Genomic DNA, 18,091 nt, shown 5'->3' with positions numbered 1-18,091 from the left:
ATAATTGGTGCAATTTTTAATTGTTACATCATGGTTTGTTCCCAAGTATGCGTTCTGTATTAATAAAACCGAGCTGTTTAGGAAACCTTTAATCAAAATGAAGTTATTCTCAAAAATCAAGCAGTAAACTCTACCCTCCACATGTGAGAAAAATCCAAAAAGCTGCATTTTAATTAATGTGTGAGCAGTTAATTAAAATGGATGCATCTCGCACAAATTGGAATATGATGGAAAAGTTCATTCATGTCATTAATTTGGTCTAATTACTGAAACTCATGTACTGTAAGGATTCGTGACACAGAGAGTGGCTCATTTAATCTTCTCTGAAAACTAGAATGTTGGCTTTAGACCAATGAAAAAAATGACTTCAGTGCAAAGTAACAAAGACTGTAACAGTTCTGGCTCAGATCCTGTTTGACCTCCAAGTTGTTTATCCTCAAAATTCTCTCCAGGCTGCAGTTATACCTGCTACTTGTACACATTTTCCTTCCACTACATTTTCCATTGATATAAATGCAGAGCTCTTAAAATCAGCTTGTTTGTTGGTCAGTACCTGTCTGCTGGACAAGTTTTAAATCAACATGTGTATGTAGGCCATAACATTGTTTTGTTTCACAATGTTCTCCTTTAAGCTGAATTTTGAGTTTTTATGAGCTTCATGCCATAATGACTACAATTAATAGAAATCAACATTTGAAGTGTGTTTGCAATAAACCAGTTAAAATGACTAGAGCTTTAGTATTATTTTTAATAATGAGATGCAGCTGAGTGTTGGAGCCACATTCTGCAACTTCTCTGTTTTTAATCGATGTTCAGATGGATGAGAACAGTTGAGGTGGTTGGTCACTAATAAAGTCTCCAACATCTTGGTTCTGGTTTTGAAGCTGTTTCTCCATTACTTTTCTTTCAGGACAATGTTTTATTTCAAACTAAAATCATAAGAATAAACAGTTGTATAAAAAACACTTAACAGGCAAGAGGTTTCCTGGAAGCAACACGTTGATTGTTCTTACTGTACGGCTTTGGTTGTCTCTGGTGTATGTGAACAGTTTCTCCTCAGCAGTCTGATCTGTGATTTTCCTGCGACGCTGCAGTGAAGTTGTGAGCGGTGATGCAGCCCGGTCCATGTGGAGCAGCGCCTTGGTGCTGGTCTGAGCCGTGAACTAAAAACATTCTCAGGATCATTTGGCATCGTTGGCGTGCCCCACCTCTCATTCGTGTCCTTCTCATTTTCTGTAACAGCCCAAACTCGGTTCTGGTGTTCTGGATCTCGCCCTTCACAGCCAGCAGCAATTTAGAAGCAGTATGTATTAATGGTGCACCGATTGGAGTTTTCTGGCCAATCCCAGATTACTGATATTTAAAAACTCTGATCTGCTGAAATCTGAGTGCAACTCCTTTATCTTCTTCAATTTATTTCATTGTTTTGACATTTTGTGTTTTCAGTCTTGTTCAGATTTAAGAAACCCTGATTTTCTAAAGCTCCTCTTTAGTGTTTCGCAGGTCTGAAAAATAATCTAGAAATCAATCTAGATATATACTTTTCTCTAAGTGTCTGAGGTCTTGCATTCAATTCAGTTTACTTTATTAATTAAGTGCTAACCAATTATATTCAATCCCATTTGGCTCAAACTCAATTCAGATCGGTCCAATTAATTTCAATATAACCTTACCCATTAGTCTGCTCCAATCCGACCAATTAGAACACAATGCAGTTAAACTCAGAAGGTCAATTAATGCCAGTTTTTTTGCAGCAGTCAATCTTTCTAAGGAAGCATGTGGTGACTGTAGAGAGGTACAGGAAGAAGCCTACTAGATCAGAGAGGAGACTCATTCTAGAATTAAACAAATTTACACAAAAATGTGAGAATTTGCACGGAAACATAAAGATAGCACCTTGAAGAACCAATTTAGACAGTTTATCAGGAAAAAAAAGTTGATTTAGGGTTTCAATGACGTCCAGGAAGTAAACATAAAAATGCCGAAGCCCAGAACCAGGAGTACCTTCCATTAGGGTCCAGGGGGCAAGAGGGAGAAAGAACAAGACCAATCTTTGGATCTTGTTTCTGGTCTGATTTTCATTCTCAGCTGTTCTGATCTGTAGAAAAAAAAAAGTGGCTAAAACGGGAGCAGAGAAGAAAGTGAAATGACTAACCTGCACAGTGCCGTACAGATCTGAGGAATTCATCTGGAACTATTTTAGGTTAAAGGTTTAACATCGTGCCAAGATAATTTAGTTTTATAAGGTTTGCATTAATTCAGCTTTATAAAGTCTGGAACATTTTGTCTTGGACACTAAAAAAAAAAGAGCAGCTTCTTTGTTCTTCCGTCTTCTGAAGTCTCCATCAGCCCGTTTTTGATAAAATGATGCGATTTTCTTTTTTCTTTATACAATCTGACAGGTTGGAGGCCTTAAACAGTCAGTGGGAGTGTAATATTTCTGCATGTCAAGCATAAGCGATTGGATTTTAATTCGTCTGTATATACCTCATTATTACTTGGAGCCAGTTGTCATAATTGCATTCATTATTAAAACTGAGCTGATATATCACCTCAGTATGAAATGTTGACGATGCAACATGTTAGTATTCATTAAAGCAGTTTTCCTGCTGTTTCCATCCTGAACGAGGAGTGTAGCTGTTTTTCTCCGGAGCAGATTTCGCCTGCGGTTGGTGTCTGTATTATAAATAACTTAAAAAGGATGAAAATCTCCTCATTCTTCTGTCTGTTCTCCTTTCCGCCTCCCCTACCACTCATCTATGCTCAACACGAGTGCTTCGGCGCTTCGCGTGTGTGGCTTGAATTTCTATGAACGTCTCCCCGACGCGGGGCGACGGGGGCCGAGTCATTGATATGTGCAGCAGGACTCTGGATAAACAGCGTTACAGCAGCCTCGCCTGATACATTTAGATTGCGCAAAGACAGAGAGGCGGGATGACGGGAGGCCGGCGGAATTGGACGGATGAGATGACACCAAAGGGAGCCGCTTTCTCCTCCTCCTCCAGACAAAATGGATTCATGGCGCATCGATAGACAGGACTGTGCTTTAGAGGACAACAAATAAATGAGGAGCTGTGTCAAGTTCTCGACTCCTATCTGTAGCGGAGATCAAGCTCCTTCTACGTTCTTCTCGATCATCCGCTTGTTTTGTTTGTGGACCAAAAAGTCGTGTTGATAAAAGTCGCCTCTCCCGGCGTCTCTGTCAGGAAACCGAAATAAGAGGTGGCGGCTGCACACTGGGCCACTTACGGCTGCATTAGGATCAGCCACCCGACTGCCACTGAAACGCCTTGTGCATCATTTCAGCTCTGTTTGTAATGACAGGGAAGTCATGCAGCAACAGTCTTCCTCCACAGCGTGCTTTTATCTTCAAATGGACACTCGCTTTGTTCAGGCTCTTGTTCCTGCAATGCATTACTCCACTTACAGCAGCGTTTGAATGGAGCTTCGTTTGTAATGCAATGCTTATTGGCCTGTCTTTCCTCTTAATGCCATTACAACGGCTTGTTACTGTTCTGCTGTTGTGTGGGGTAATTGGTTCCAGCTACTATTCTGTACTCATTCAAGCTGCAAAACACATTTTGCTTTACTTGGAGAGTCTACTGTCAAAAACAGTGACAGTTGATTGGACGGGCTTAGTCACTAATGAAGCAGCAAGACTGTTTGCTGTTAAAATGTCCTCGTAGTTCCTGTTGACAGAAACACAAAACAACGATCCGTCTTCAGTTAGCATGACGTGATCTGGCTAAAATACCCCCCACCATGTTGAAGCTGTTTTTGTGGGAACAGTTTGGAGCAACAGGCAGACAATAATGTCTACCACACTTTTCTTTTTCCTTCCACTAAACCTTCACCAGAGAATTCAGGCTGGTCAAAGTCAAACTGAATTATTTTAATGTTCTCCCAGTCTTTGGAACAGCCAATGTGGTGATGAAGCTGAAGTTGGTATATGATTCACAGCGTCCCCATGAAGCGCTGAAATAAAGGGATATTTCACCGTGTTTTGGTTTTGAAGTAATCTGGTCTGAATTTTACCAAATCTGGCTCGATGTTTGAAATACAACAGTGATCGAAATTAAACGGCGCGTTTCTAAACTGAGCCCAATTTCAAAATAAAAATAATAATTTCAAAAAAAATATCAACTGCACTGCATTCAAAGGATACATCTTAGAAAAGGTTAGAGTTTAACCGCAACTGAATTTTTCTGCTCTGATTATTATTATTATTATTATTATTATTATTATTATTATTATTATTTTAAACCTGGTTTGTAATTAATTAAACAGTGATTTGCAAATGTATTTAATACAGGAATTAATTTAGAAAATAATTTCAAAGTCTCATCTTGTAGTTGTGAGCCTAGTGCTGTGAATGTTATTTCCCCATGAGCTCAACATGTTATGAGCCAATTAACTGTCTACCTAAGAAATCCAGTAATTAAAGAGAAGTTTGGTTGATGTGAAAGTTTAAACAGACTGAGGTTAAATTGACCAAAAAAAATGGTCAATTTGATTGTTTGATTTTAAAATAGTTGTCAAATTAATTTTAAATGATTTAATTCCACATGATTGCAGATGAAAATACATCCCGGTTCTTATATTAGTTAAGAACCATTTTGGTTTTCCACAGTTAGAGCACAGGAGATCTCCGCCTATTTGCACTTCATCAGTTTGTGGATTTTTCTGCGGGTTTTGCTTCACTGCCTCTGTCAAATCACATTATGGGACATCTAGATGATGAAAACCACCCAAAGACCGTGAACTTGAATCATATTATCTGTATTGTTTGTTGTTATGTCTCCATTTACGTTTTTTTCTTGTTTCATCCTGTCAGGCAGGTTACCTTATCTTACCTTTGTAGCTATCGTAAGAAAAAGAGGGCGGGTGGGGAGCCTGTGTGCGTTTCCTTCAGTGAATGTAGCAGTAGTTATGATTTATGCCCCGCCAAGTCCGGCGGCGATATGAGGCGGTTAAAAAAAATAAATAAAAAGGAAAAACTTCTGAATTACACGAGGCAAGCTGTTACGGCTCAATAACACGGGCCTGTAATCGGCTCACATTTCAGTCGCACACACAAGTGAAGTCAAACAGCCCTTGGTTGAGGCTGCGTTTTACGAGGAGGCACACCGCACGAGGTGATCAGCATATGTTCTGTTGACATAAATTTCAAATTTACTGCCGCTGTCAAAAGTGACTGTTGGACAAAGTTGATTATTAACTGAGTAAATGGCCTCAGAGAGTTTTATGAGAACTTCCTTAATGGCTACAGTCAGTCTGTTTCAAATCAGCCTGCGTCCCTCCCACCGCGCAGACAAAACACACACACACACTCGCGCACCTTCCGCTATATATCTCGGAAGCAAGACATGAGCAGACAATTATAGTGTGATTTGATTTTCTAATGTCTTAAAGATCAATAAATGAATCCAAATGGAAGCACCAATGAGGTCTTTTCATTAACAAACGTTGGTCCTTCTCTGGCAGTGCTGTCTGGAGGTTTGTTTGGGTTTTCCTCCTCACTTTGGAAAAATCTTGATTCAAGAATGTCCCATGACTGGAAAAGCGTCCAAGTGGAAAATAAACTTTGGAAAAATATTTTTATTTCCAGACTTTGTTCCTGATTCCATCGTTTAAAATGTGAATCCCTCTGACTGTCTGTTTGACCATCCGTTCTGTGAGTTGACTTAACTACAGTGGACATTTTGGCAATAGTTTCTCTCTACAGTTTGGATTTTAAAGTTTTTATTCTTGACAGGAACTTGCACTTTACATCTGTAATGTAGCCTTTATTCCTGGCGCTTAAGCCGGGCCAAGCTGCTAATGGTCCTAAACCCTACTTTTCAAAGACAGGATTATTTTAACAGGCGCTGTTTTCATTCTGTTCAACATCAAGAAATGTGCAGTTTCGCTGTGCAGTGCTGGCTGTTGCTGTTCAATTTAACACACTCTCAGCTGCAGACAGAACCCTCTGCTCGTCAGCGCTACATTTAGAGAGCAAAAAAAGCAAAACGAAGCGCTGGTTCCACTTTGAGTGCCCTTAATAAGACCATCCATGCCTTATCGGTGCTCTGTCTGGGGGGCACAATGGTCAGATTGAGGCAGGACACAAAAGGCTTTAGAAAGTCTTTGTGCTCTGTGTGTGTTGCTGCTTGCCGATTACGTGTGTTTCCCCTCTTATCGGCGTAAAAGTGAGTACCTCACGTTTGACCCCCTCCTGACGCTTTGCTCAGGTTGCTGTATCACCGGTGGAGATGGATGACCTACCATCTAAAATCACTCATTTCTGATGATTTCAACGCACACTACCTGCAACATGGATAATCACAGGACTCGGTTCAGTTAATTAGAGGAAATGTGCAAGAGCAGAGTACGAGTGCAGCTGTTTTATTTCCCCCCACAGCGAGGTGAGCATTCCCAAGTACGAGTGACAGTTGCTTAAGTGGAATGCAATGTAGCTGTGACACGGCGGCTGAATGGTAGCACTAAGTTTGCAACTGCAGCTGTTGGACATGTAATATGTCTGAATGCACACTTCCTCACTGTCTGATTCCTCTGCTATGGTATTCTGATTGAAACTGGAGTAGAGGGTTTAAATTGCTGACATGGTGCTGCTATAATTCAATAAAACATCACATATATCCTATATCTAGTTCAAGTATTATGGTGTCCTAGTAGCGAGTGATGGTAGGATGGAGCTGGGGAGAGATGCATCAGGACCTGATTTGCAGTAAAGCAAATCCTCTTTAAGTGTGTTTCCATCAATGTCCTTTTTGGGGGGGCATTTCGAAGAATCACATGAGAAAAGATTGATGGAAATGGCAAAATTTGAAAAGAAAATTTTCTCAATTTTGCCACGTTCAATGGGTTTGAGAATGCTTACGATCTTTGGTGACGGGAAGGGTCTCTCCTGAAACTTGTTCTCATTAGGGAGGTCGGACCAAGAACAAACTGGATAAACGAAGATGATTCAAGCAGAATGGTTAACTTTGGTTCCCCTCATGGAGCCAAGCCTGGCGCCGGGAGTTCACCATTGAGCACCTAGTGGTGGAGCCCAAAATGACATCAGGAGGCTGCCTCCACCTGGATCCTCAGCTGCTCAAGCTCAACTTAAAGTCAGATGCCGTATGAGCCGGGTGGCATGACATGGATCTTCCATACATGTTGGTCTGTGGTGGATGGACCCTTGTCTATTAGCAGTTCAGTATTTGTGGATTTTTTTTTTTGGTAAATTGTGACTACAAATTACTCAAGAAAAAATTGCATGTCCATGGATGTCTTTCATACAGCGTATCAAAAGTATATGAAAAAAAAAAGACAGCTTGGGAAGCTGAAATATGTGTGGGTGTAATGCTACTTTAGATGACATTAGGTGTCATTTACAAAGCAGCCAATCCATGAACATCATTCATTTTCCTTGGCACTGATTGGCTGTAATCTCAAGAGCAGAGACAAGATTGTGGATGTTAGCTTCTGCGCTAATGCTTAGCCTTAGATGGTTTACGTTGTGTGTATTCTTGCCTACCAAGGTATATTTGGTGTTTGAACCATTATCATACTCCTTCTCCATTATAACTATTTCTCTGAAGATTTTGTCTCCTCCTTTTTCAGGGACAGATTTAGTATTTATAGAACATTTCATTGACTTGAATCTTCCCAACAGCAGTTACGCTATTCAAATTTCAACCACAAAATGGTTACCCTGACTTATGTGTCCTTTTAGCATTTTCTGATCCAGTTTCAAGGCTTTTATGCAGCAATTAATTGAGAGGACTCTGCTTGGCCGCTTCAACTCCTGCAGCCACCTCAGGGGAAAGCGCTATAATCTCTGCCTGTCTTTGTCTCGTCACTGCGCTTGTCTTCCTCCGTCTGATTTGAGGTGCACAAGAAAGCTGTAAATCAATTTGCATTCGACATCTGACATCAATCAGTCATGTTTTGGGAGAGCAGCACCACCTCCTCCTCAGAGACTTGGAGAGCCGGCATGATGGATGGCTGTCATCTCGCCCAAGTTGAGGGGATCTCTTATCAAGGGCATTGTTTCCCCAAGAACTCGCTCGGCTGATCGGTCTCTGCCACCCAACTTCGCAGAGGGATTGTGAAATCTGTTTGACATTGTCGTTTTTTTCTCACCTGAACGTTGAATCATAAGCCTTTCCTTTTTGTGCTGCAATTTTGGTTTCGCCAGCTGCCTTGGTTGTGATTCCCCCAGTATGATCTAGCAATGTAAGACGGTGACCTGTGTTGAAGATTAAACTCTGAAAGTGCACCGTCTTGACAAACAGTCATCTCATTCGTGGGCGTGTGAGTGCTGCCGCTCTCAAGATGAAGCATTTGAAGTATTTAGGAGGCTTAAGGCTCCGTGGCAGTTGTTTGGCAATTCTTGTCACCTTAATTGCTTTAGAGCGCTGTTTTAGATATCGCTCAAGAATAATATGCTTTTCACTGAGCCGTGGGGTCCTTGAGGATTTCGCAACACAGGCGGTTTTTAGTGTTAAGTCTGTTATTTAGTTACCTAACCTTCAAGGCCTTTACCACACAATCAAATATTGACCCTTCGTTTTGTCTGACCTCATGCACCTAAACTGCCTGTCAGCCTAATGACTGTCCATTTGGAAATAGACGATTTATTGTCAATCAGGGATTGACCCTTCTCGTAAAGCTGTTAGCCGTCCTGCAACTTTGCGTGAGGGAAGCATTCTGATTCAATTTGCTGCAGCCTTGCTTGAATTTTGCTTTGACAGTTTCCTATCGAGCTCCACTGACCTGTAGTTGTTGAACCAAGTGTTATTTTTATCTGCTGATGAAAGTGCAACATCATCTCACAAAATAACAAAGCTCCCAAAAAAACAAACTTAAAGTGACTCCATTAGAGATCTGAGCGTGTTCCTGCACATGAAGTGCTGAACTTTTTGCCACTTTGAGTTCGAAAAAGGTTTTACTGTTTTTTTTTTTCTTTTTTTTTTTTCTTTCTTTCTTTGTTGAACATCTGGCTTTTTCCAAGTGAAAACTGGAGCAGTGTGTTGGAGCCATTTTTGATCTGCCTTGTCCACTTTCTATTATCTGCTCATTGTGTATTGTCAGAAAGGTGGTCATGTGACTAATAAATATTTACTATGAGTTTGTTGGTTAAAATGACTTTGGTTTGATCAGGAGTCATGATCTGATCTTTGAGTCAACTAAGGTCAGATTTCTAACCAATTAAAATTAGGTTTAATCCAAGATACTTCTATAATTAAGATACTTAATTCAAGAAAAAGAATTAAAACAAACTTAGAGTCCAGAGACTAGTTTGTTAGTCACTCTTTATCTTATTTTTTTGAAACTGTAGAGTACTCACTATTTAGACCAATATTATACGTCTTAGATTAATTTTTAGATTATTATGCAGAGAGACTCCTATTATTGCAACATAGAAAATGAATTAGCACGAGCTTAGAATCCATTTCTGGTCCATTTTTACATTTCTTGAGAGTGAGATATGATGTGTTGCTCTTTTGAGATCTTTGTTCCTACTTTGTGTTGTCATGTCTGACAGTAATCAAGTCTAATTGGCAAGTTAAATTAAAAGTTTTTCTTTTTTACACGATATAATTTGGAGAACGCTTGTCTTTAATTTTTATCTTACCCTTGTCTATAGATGTAGGTGCAACAAAAGAAATATGTAAATAAAAAATATACTTTTTGAGCAGATATTGATGAGATGTTATGGTTCAAGGCTGAAACTGAATTCTAAACCAGTTGACTTGCTTGTAAAGCTGATCCTGTTGTTATTGACTCTTACCAATGGGGTACATTTGGTATAATTCAGTTTTTTTTTCTCGTTTACAGAAAGATGCACAGTGGAATGAAGACCTACAGCTGTGAGCTTTGCGGGAAGAGCTTTCTCGACAGTCTCCGTCTACGGATGCACTTGCTCTCCCATTCAGGTACCGATAAAATAAACACTATTATAGATCTTGCACTATAGCCAAGAGCATTGAAATTATGGGACCAGTGCCATCGCCACTGCACACAGCAGTGATCCACTCATGAAGCAATTATTTTACCAAAACAAATGTTAAATCATTTATTTCATCAGCTTTTGAAATGATAAATGTATAAAACTCACTGTGCCTTTATGTTGATGCTTTATTACAAGGGAAAAAGGGGGGAAAAGAGCAGTATTAAGTAGTTAAAAATACTTCAAACAGGAGACATAAATTACATTTTGGACAATTCTTTAAAGTGGGGGTGTCCAAACTTTTAGCAACGATGGCCAAGGATTGCTCAGAATCTTGGTGTGTACAGCATCACAAAGTCTTTGAAATATCTTGCTTTTGCAGCACGCGGGTGTTGTAGAGAGATTGTAGACATAGATACCAATGACATCCTGGAAGCTGAACAAACCAATGAGTGCCACTGACTAATGAGCTTCCTGTAACATTGAGCCGCCCGGAGGCTCATCACCATCCAGTCTCCCTACACCTCTGGGGCTTTAAACGTTATAAAATGAACTGACGTCTGGTCCTCAACCACATGTAGTTTTAATTGTTTTTTTTTAAAGGGGCTAACAGTTCCCTAATTCCCTTCCTCACGGACTATGAAATCAGTAAAAGCCAAAGACTTAAATGCCTCAATTTAAACATCAAGGTGCTTAAGTTGTCCCTGTTTGGGACACAGCAACGTCCCCAACCCTCCCACTTCTCGATCCTGGATTCTGAGGAGAATAATTACAGGAATCATTTGTTTGTTCGTGTCTCACCAGCAGTTTAACAGTGACTGACACTGATGCTGACAGCCTTGCTATGTTTATGACAAAGATGAATGACAAACTCACGCTGTGCCAGTGAATTGGCTCAGCACACAGCTCAGTGTGTCACAAGCAGAAGTTGCTCCGAGCAAATATTCACTGTTTATTTTTAAATTACACCCCGTTTTCACAATCCTCACTGCGCAAACATGTGACAACCAACCCCCCACCTACACACACACACGCGCACACACACACCAGCACTACCAAACCCCCCAGCCTCTCAATCACTTGTCAGAGCAGAAAGAATGAAGCTCTACAACGGAAAGCAAATAGTTTATAAATGATTATGTTCCTGTGTCTGTCATTACTGTTTAAGTCTCCTCTGATCAACTAAGAGGGATTTTTAAGGCTATTATTAATATATGTTCGCTATTGAAACTATGTGTTCTAGATTTACTTTTTATTGTTTTACTTTCTACAAAAGTTTTAGAATCCTTAAACACCACGACTCCCAAAGGTTTGATCTCGGTGCACCGATTGATGATTTTGTAAAGCTATGATCTGCCAATATCGATTTTTCTGGATAGACGATTGCAAAAGTTTGTTTTTTATTATTAGTTTAAAGTCAAAGTTCAAGAACTTTCCCTTTCTTCATCACTGAAAATCTACTTACACAGTAAATGTCGATGTCACACTGTGTGTATAGGAGAGATCAGTCGGTGTTATGCAGCTCTGTACTGTTTCAAAATAATGTTAATTAAAAGGCTTTTATTATTATTATTATTATTATTATTAAAGATTAGCATAATTAACCTAATGGGCATTATTGTCTATTTCCGTGATTATTCCTGGTATAGTAAGTTGACCCTTACTGTAACGTCTGAAGCCAGTATTTCCAAGTCTCCTACAACTTTTGTTGGTCGTCTGACTTGATCTTAAAATCAAAAATGACTGTGTTTGACTCGTCACTGACAAGCAAACAGAGAAATGTTTTTAACACAGAGACCTGCAGCGCTAAGGCATGGTGGGTTCACTCACTGGGAGAAACATGAACATCTCTGGTGCAGAGATCTGTCACCACGAAGCCATGCTAATGAATTTGTAGTCTAGAGAACTTCTGCTAATGATAATACAATAGCATACTGCATTGGATAAATAAGAAAAAAAAGATTTTTAATGCAGAAACGAGTGCCTTTTGAAAAGTTTGCCTGAGTACTGTAATGTATCTGCACTTAGTGCTCGGTTTTAGAGCTCCTTTTGCATTAATTACTGTATCTGTGCATTATTGCTGCTGTTACTTTCCAAATGACATTTCCCTCCAACTAAACTTCCTGTAAGCCATAATCAGTAAAATGACCAGAAATAAATGATTGAAATATGTCTCTGGGTTTAATGAATCCATATGAGTTTTTAGTTTTTAAAATGAATCCATCCATCCATTTTCTTGACACCCTTGTCCCTCAGTGGGGTCGGGAGGGTTGCTGGTGCCCATCTCCAGCTAACGTTCCGGGCGAGACACACAGGACAAACAATCATGCACACACACACTCACACCTAGGGGCAATTTAGACAGACCAATTAACCTGACAGTCATGTTTTTGGACTGTGGGAGGAAACCGGAGTACCCGGAGAAAACCCACGCATGCACAGGGAGAACATGCAAACTCCATGCAGAAAGACCGGGGCCGGGAATCGAACCCAGAACCTTCTTGCTGCAAGGCAACAGCTCTACCAACTGCACCACTGTGTGGCCCTTTAAAATGAATTGCTGAAACTAAATATATTTTTGCACCAGAATAGTAACCCAAAATGAAAATAGTGTTAACTTCTGTATTTTGCGTTGGATTCTACTAGGTTAATGTTTCTTTTCAGTGATTTAAAGAACATTTTCAGTGATTGTTTCCTTTCATGTCATGTTTTTTTTCTCTCTTTTCATTTGCTAATTACAAATCAATACATTTATTGTAGAGATGATGCTGCACATTTCATAAGGAATGCTTTAGACTCTTGTCCCTTATTTTTATCCTATGAGGTAACAACAAGGAATATTTGTATAATTTTTTTATTGTGAAGCTTCTGGAAGGGCTTTGACTCCAACACGTATGTTATACCAACAGGTTGATAATGAGTTAGAGTTTAAATATGCTGTCATTGAATGAAAGTGATGATCAAGTGGAAAACAGAACGGTGAAAACTCGAGGAAGAACCACACGCCCCACCATGAGCGGAAGATGTGGGCAGTGTATTTTTAGCATCTGTGGCAGCAAGTGCACAAACTTTTTCTTTGCCTTCTTTTTTCTTCTTCTTCTTTCCTCTTTCCATGCAAGGCTGTGTCGATGCGCGACATCAACCTGTGCTGTTGCACGAATCACTGTTGATTCATCGCCGCTTTGGTCTGGAGTGAAAGGCAAGCCGAGCGCTTCAGTCGAGACGGGCGACGGTTAGGGAAGAGACGGCGCAGAGACAGAGCCTCTGTGATACTCTTTGTTGTCTTTTTCTTTTGTATTTTTCTTTTTTGCTTTTTTTTTTCTTTTTTTCTTTTTAGCTTTTTTTTTTATTCCTCTTCTGCTCCTCCGCCTCCACCGTTTGACTCTCAGGGCTTTATCTGGGTCTGACACCACGTCTGGATTTTTATCATGTCTCTTTGTAATGACGACACCTCACCCAGTCCCAAAACCCTCAGCTTGAGCCTGTTTCCTCCCCTCCGACCCCCCACCCCCACCTCTCCTCCTGTCGCTATACTCCGTCAGCTCGCTTCACAAAAGCCAGAATATTGTGGAGATGAGGCGAGAGGCTTGTTGGTATGCGCGGCGCGTCGTGGATGTGGAGCATTTCAGACGCTGCTGCCTTGCTCGCCCGGTCTCTCTCTCTCTCTCTCTCTGCCTGTCTTCCTGTCCTTCTGTCTGTCTCTCCCTCAGCTTGTTGTAGCTACAGAAGATTTGGCAGCTCGCCCGTCTGGGCAGCATGCCACCTCTGAGGGTACAGTATGTACAGTCTACCTTCTGCCAGCTATTTCATTTTTGTTTTCCCCTCGTCTTGTTCCGTCTCAGGCCACGTGTTTGGTTTTTTTTCCCTGTTAGTATTGTTTTTATCTCCACATGCTGTTTAATGTTTGACAGGCTGCGTGGAGCCAAGGCCTGCATGTAGAGGGTGGAATTCAGAGCCTTCGCTTGCAAGTAATTTTTACAGTGCTGCTTTGCAAAAGTATTCAACTTTTTCCCATGTCATTACAGCCACAGAGTTTGAGAACAAGGAAGTAGCATTTAATGTTAGTTTTCAACATCCATCACTGTCACTGCTGAGCAGAAGCATTCCCAGAGCCTGACTCTACCACCACCGTGCTTTACATGGATCGTTTTTTATACACTTGAAATTAAGAATTTATTCTCAACAAACTTACCTTGCTAATATAAAATAATACAAATACAACATGTGAGATGTGTTCAGCAGTTTTAATTTACTGCTCACATACAATTGAAATGAGAAGACACATCCCTACCCTTTTTTTCTCTCTTTCTAAAGTCAAATCAACCAAATTTAGACCAGACACAATTTGTCTTTATTTAGGGATGTCAGGTTAAAGTGGCTTGAGTACAAACTTATGAATAAATGTTTTTTTCTGACTCTGTGTTATTTTCCTTCTTTTAAACTTGTTGGTTTACAAAGAGAAATATTTTACAGTTGGTGGTTGGTGTGAAAAAGTTAATTTGTATAGCAAATTAGTCAGCAACAAAACAGCTCAAAGTGCTTTACATCATAAAACAGAAATATAGTCATAAAAGACACCAGACAAGAGGTATGAAAATTTTTGCAAGGTACCATAAGAGGATTAACACTTCTGTTTCTCCTTCTGTTTTTTCAGATTGTTTTAGAAAATACCAAATTTTACTCAACTTTGTTTCAAAGTGGGAGGGCGGTCATTAAATATTGAGACAGATCTGGAACAGTTTCAGAAAATCTGCCAAATAGGGCACTTTCCTCTGGAGGACGTGCCTTCAGTGCATCTTCCAGTTACATTTTCAAAGACTTTCGGTAGAAAATAATTTTTTATTTCTGAATATAATAGGTACACATCTTTTAAACACCTTAATCTTTGTAGAAATTTGTCAGTTTACTCTTTATTTCAAACAAGATCAAAAAAGGTCTACTTATTAAAGAATATACATCTAAATCAAAGTGAAATTGTAGACTAAATCGGGGCTGAATGTAGTCAAAAAATTGAAACATAGCAGACCTCTAAATCAAGCATTTCTACTAATCTCCAGGAACCGAATCTTGACATGTTAAAGCCACCAAATCCCTGCCACAGCTCCGATGGTTCTACAACGCTGACTTCATTATGCAAACGCACATCTTGGTGCGGCATGTTCAACTCCACCCTGACCTAAAAATGGCTGCCGTGCCATGAAAAGGGCTCGTCTTTTGGGTTATTGTTGATGTTACACAAGTCTAAAGTGTGTTTATCTTTAAAATAGCTTTTTTTTTTTTTTTTTGGTTAATTTTCAAGACACTGTTCTTGGTAACTTACTACTCATGTATCAAGTTAAATTATATTTTACTTTTTAATTAAGAGTATAATACTGTGAAGGGTAATCCCCTTGTATAACTAATACTCATTTGCTAGAACCGGTGATGAGTCCTTAACGTCCTTAACATGTGGTGGAGTTTTGACCCACTATGCTTCGTAGAATTACTTGAATTCAGTCGCATTGAAAGAATGACAGCCCCTTCATCCAAATTAAGGCTGGGCTTTGACTAGGCCATTCTAAAACAGTAATCTGGGGTTTTTTGAGTCATTAAAAGGTGAAGTGGCTAATTACTTTGGATTATCAGCATTTTATGTTAGAGACCAAAAGTAATGGTTTCACCAAGTTGTTGAAGTGATTTAAAAACTACTTCTTAGATTAAAATTAGTGTCATGATCTGAATGACTTAAATGGAGCACAATTTTTTTGAAGTGCTGTATCTAGATTACTACGCTTAAAGACTGGAAAACCAGATGGTTTTTGGTGGCTCATCTCATTTAATCAAACTCATAATATAGATTCTCAATATATAGTAAAATGCTGGTTGATCATTTACTTGTAAAAAAAGAGGGAAGTGTCCATGTAGGCGTTGAAGGTGAAACAGATTTTTGTTTAAAGGAAAATTTACCAGAACAGATCTAGCCTCAGCCAGCTGTTTGACTTGGCTCCAACGTGCCAATTCACTCTTCTAATCTGATCTCTTCTAGTCAGAGTTTAAGAGCAAAATGGCCCAATAAATGAGAACATTTCAATAAAAAACAAAAAACAAAACAAAAAAATGCTGTGAATTCACATAAATATGGTGGGAGGGTCAGCCTTCCTATTGGGCTTTGCCTGTTTCCTTCTCCGTGGCGCTTTTGTCTGGCTGTTTTGGCGCTCGGCTCGGCCGGTCGGCTGTTTTGGCGCGGTGCCGGCTCTTCCCTCTCAGTGATGACGACATATTTGTGCCGGCAGGTCTGGATGTTCTGCCAGCATTCCAGCATTTATGATCGCTCGCAGATGTGAGTCCAGGAACACACTGTACTGTACCCAAACCCAGAAATTAATGAAACTTGACTGCCTTCCAGGCCACAAATTCCTAAATGTGCGTGTGTGTTTGTTTGTGTGTGCGTGTGTCTGCAGTGTGTATGCATGAGTGAGACGAGAGTCGGGGGAATCGAGGGGGTGGGCTGCTATTAAAAGCAAGTAGCAGGAAGAGAAGTGGATCAGAACAAAACAAAAATGAACCAAATTGTTTAGTGGTTTGCATTAACTTTTTTTATGTTTTTTCTTTATTTCACAGCTGATTTTTGTCTCCTGAATCCACTCCAACTCCCTCAGAGTTCTGTGCAAAAGTTCTGAGTCAATGAGTCAAAACATTTAACATTTCTACCAGAATTTGAACATTTTTTTTTTTTATCAGACTGGATGGTTTTAAAGTCCTCACTCAAATATATTGGATTCAGGTCTGAACTTTGACTAGGACATCCCAATAGATGGAATGCTTGGATTTAAACTCTGAAAGCAACCTCTGTCAGGATTTCTTCCAGTTTCCCCTGAGTTGTGGATCTCTACAGCTCCTCCAGAGTTAATGAATGGCTTTTGACTGTTTCTCTGTTTGATGCTCTCTTCATCCAGCTTAGTGCAGCAGAACATTAAATATTTCAGCAAAATGTGTCGCATGTGGATACAAGAACCTAACTTAGCACTGATGTTCGAAGGAGCTTGCTTTGTTGATAAAAACTAAAAAACAAATTCAAGATGGCAGCCATTTTTGAAGATGGTCATTAAGGAAAATTTGTTCTTGCACTATATTTCCCAATATGTCTCGCAGATAAATACTACTGGTGTCAAATACATATTTGGACCCATAGAAATCACATTTACCTTTTCTTTTTTCAAAATGGCCATCTTGGTTGTCACGGAAAATGTATTTTTACACTAAAATCGCCAATCAGATGACTGTTTGGTGTCAAATTGGGGCCTATGTAGTTTGAAACCATAGAAATCATATTTTCTTGATCTTGTGTTTCATTTCTCTAGTGATTGTCTTCAATATGGCCGCCTTTGTTGTGATGGGGAATATGTTTGCTCTAAAATCCAAATTTTTTGCTGCTGGTGGCCATAGCTACCCAAAACAACATCTGATTTTGCTATATATTTTGACCTTAAAGTTGAATGAGTAGGATGGCCAAAGCCCAAAACATATGATGTAAAAATGGGTAACATTTTATGGCAATAATTGCCGTAAAAGGCTCAAAAACTGCGGCCATCTTGAAAAATGGCCTTCATCCTGAAATTCAAGTGGCTAATGGGAAATATGGAAAAACATACGACCTGAGGGGTGAGAACACAAACGTTCCCTGCTTGTGTTCACACTTGAAAGATTTTTACAGCAAGAGTTCAGATATGGACATCAGAGGTCATAGGTCAGATTATGGATTGAACAGTGCTCTGTGAAATGTTGTTGTAGAACCTAACCCTTCTCAAAACGTTCTTCCTGTGTTTCGTGTGAATACGTCTGTGAAGCGCCGTTTACTGCACTGATTTTCAAAGTGCATAAACTCAGCTTGACAGAGAATACCAACAGCAGTAGCTCATTACATAGCGGCATATTTCTTTCCTCCTCTGCAACTTAAAACTGACGTTGCGCTCCTCGCCGTACTTCCCCTGACCCTGTTGATTTACGGTTCCCCACACCGCCGGCATCGGGCCGCTGGAAGACTCCCAGCTGGGTTCCATTACACGGCAGGGCGCAAGTGAGAGGTGACACAGCACAGGGGCCCGCTCATAATACAGCAGCATCAGGCGTAGCTGTCAAGCTAATATTTTTAGTAGCCTTCAGAGACGGTGG

The 18,091-nt window shown here is 40.0% G+C and overlaps 1 protein-coding gene across 3 annotated transcripts in view; it reads left to right on the top strand.

The window, feature by feature from the left end:
* zbtb16a (zinc finger and BTB domain containing 16a) overlaps positions 1 to 18,091 on the top strand; it is a 183,224-nt gene that overhangs the window by 69,459 nt on the left and 95,674 nt on the right. For all 3 annotated transcript variants that reach the window (XM_017308633.1, XM_008428573.2, XM_008428574.2), the window contains one exon: positions 9,829 to 9,926. In XM_017308633.1, coding sequence (XP_017164122.1) covers positions 9,829 to 9,926 — 98 coding nt within the window. The remainder of the gene's footprint in view (positions 1 to 9,828; positions 9,927 to 18,091) is intronic.

The sequence above is a fragment of the Poecilia reticulata genome, linkage group LG14 (assembly GCF_000633615.1).
Source record: "Poecilia reticulata strain Guanapo linkage group LG14, Guppy_female_1.0+MT, whole genome shotgun sequence".
Lineage (NCBI taxonomy): Eukaryota > Metazoa > Chordata > Actinopteri > Cyprinodontiformes > Poeciliidae > Poecilia > Poecilia reticulata.
The sequence above is the reverse complement of the archived record's forward strand: the minus strand, read 5'-3'. Positions and strand labels throughout refer to the sequence as shown.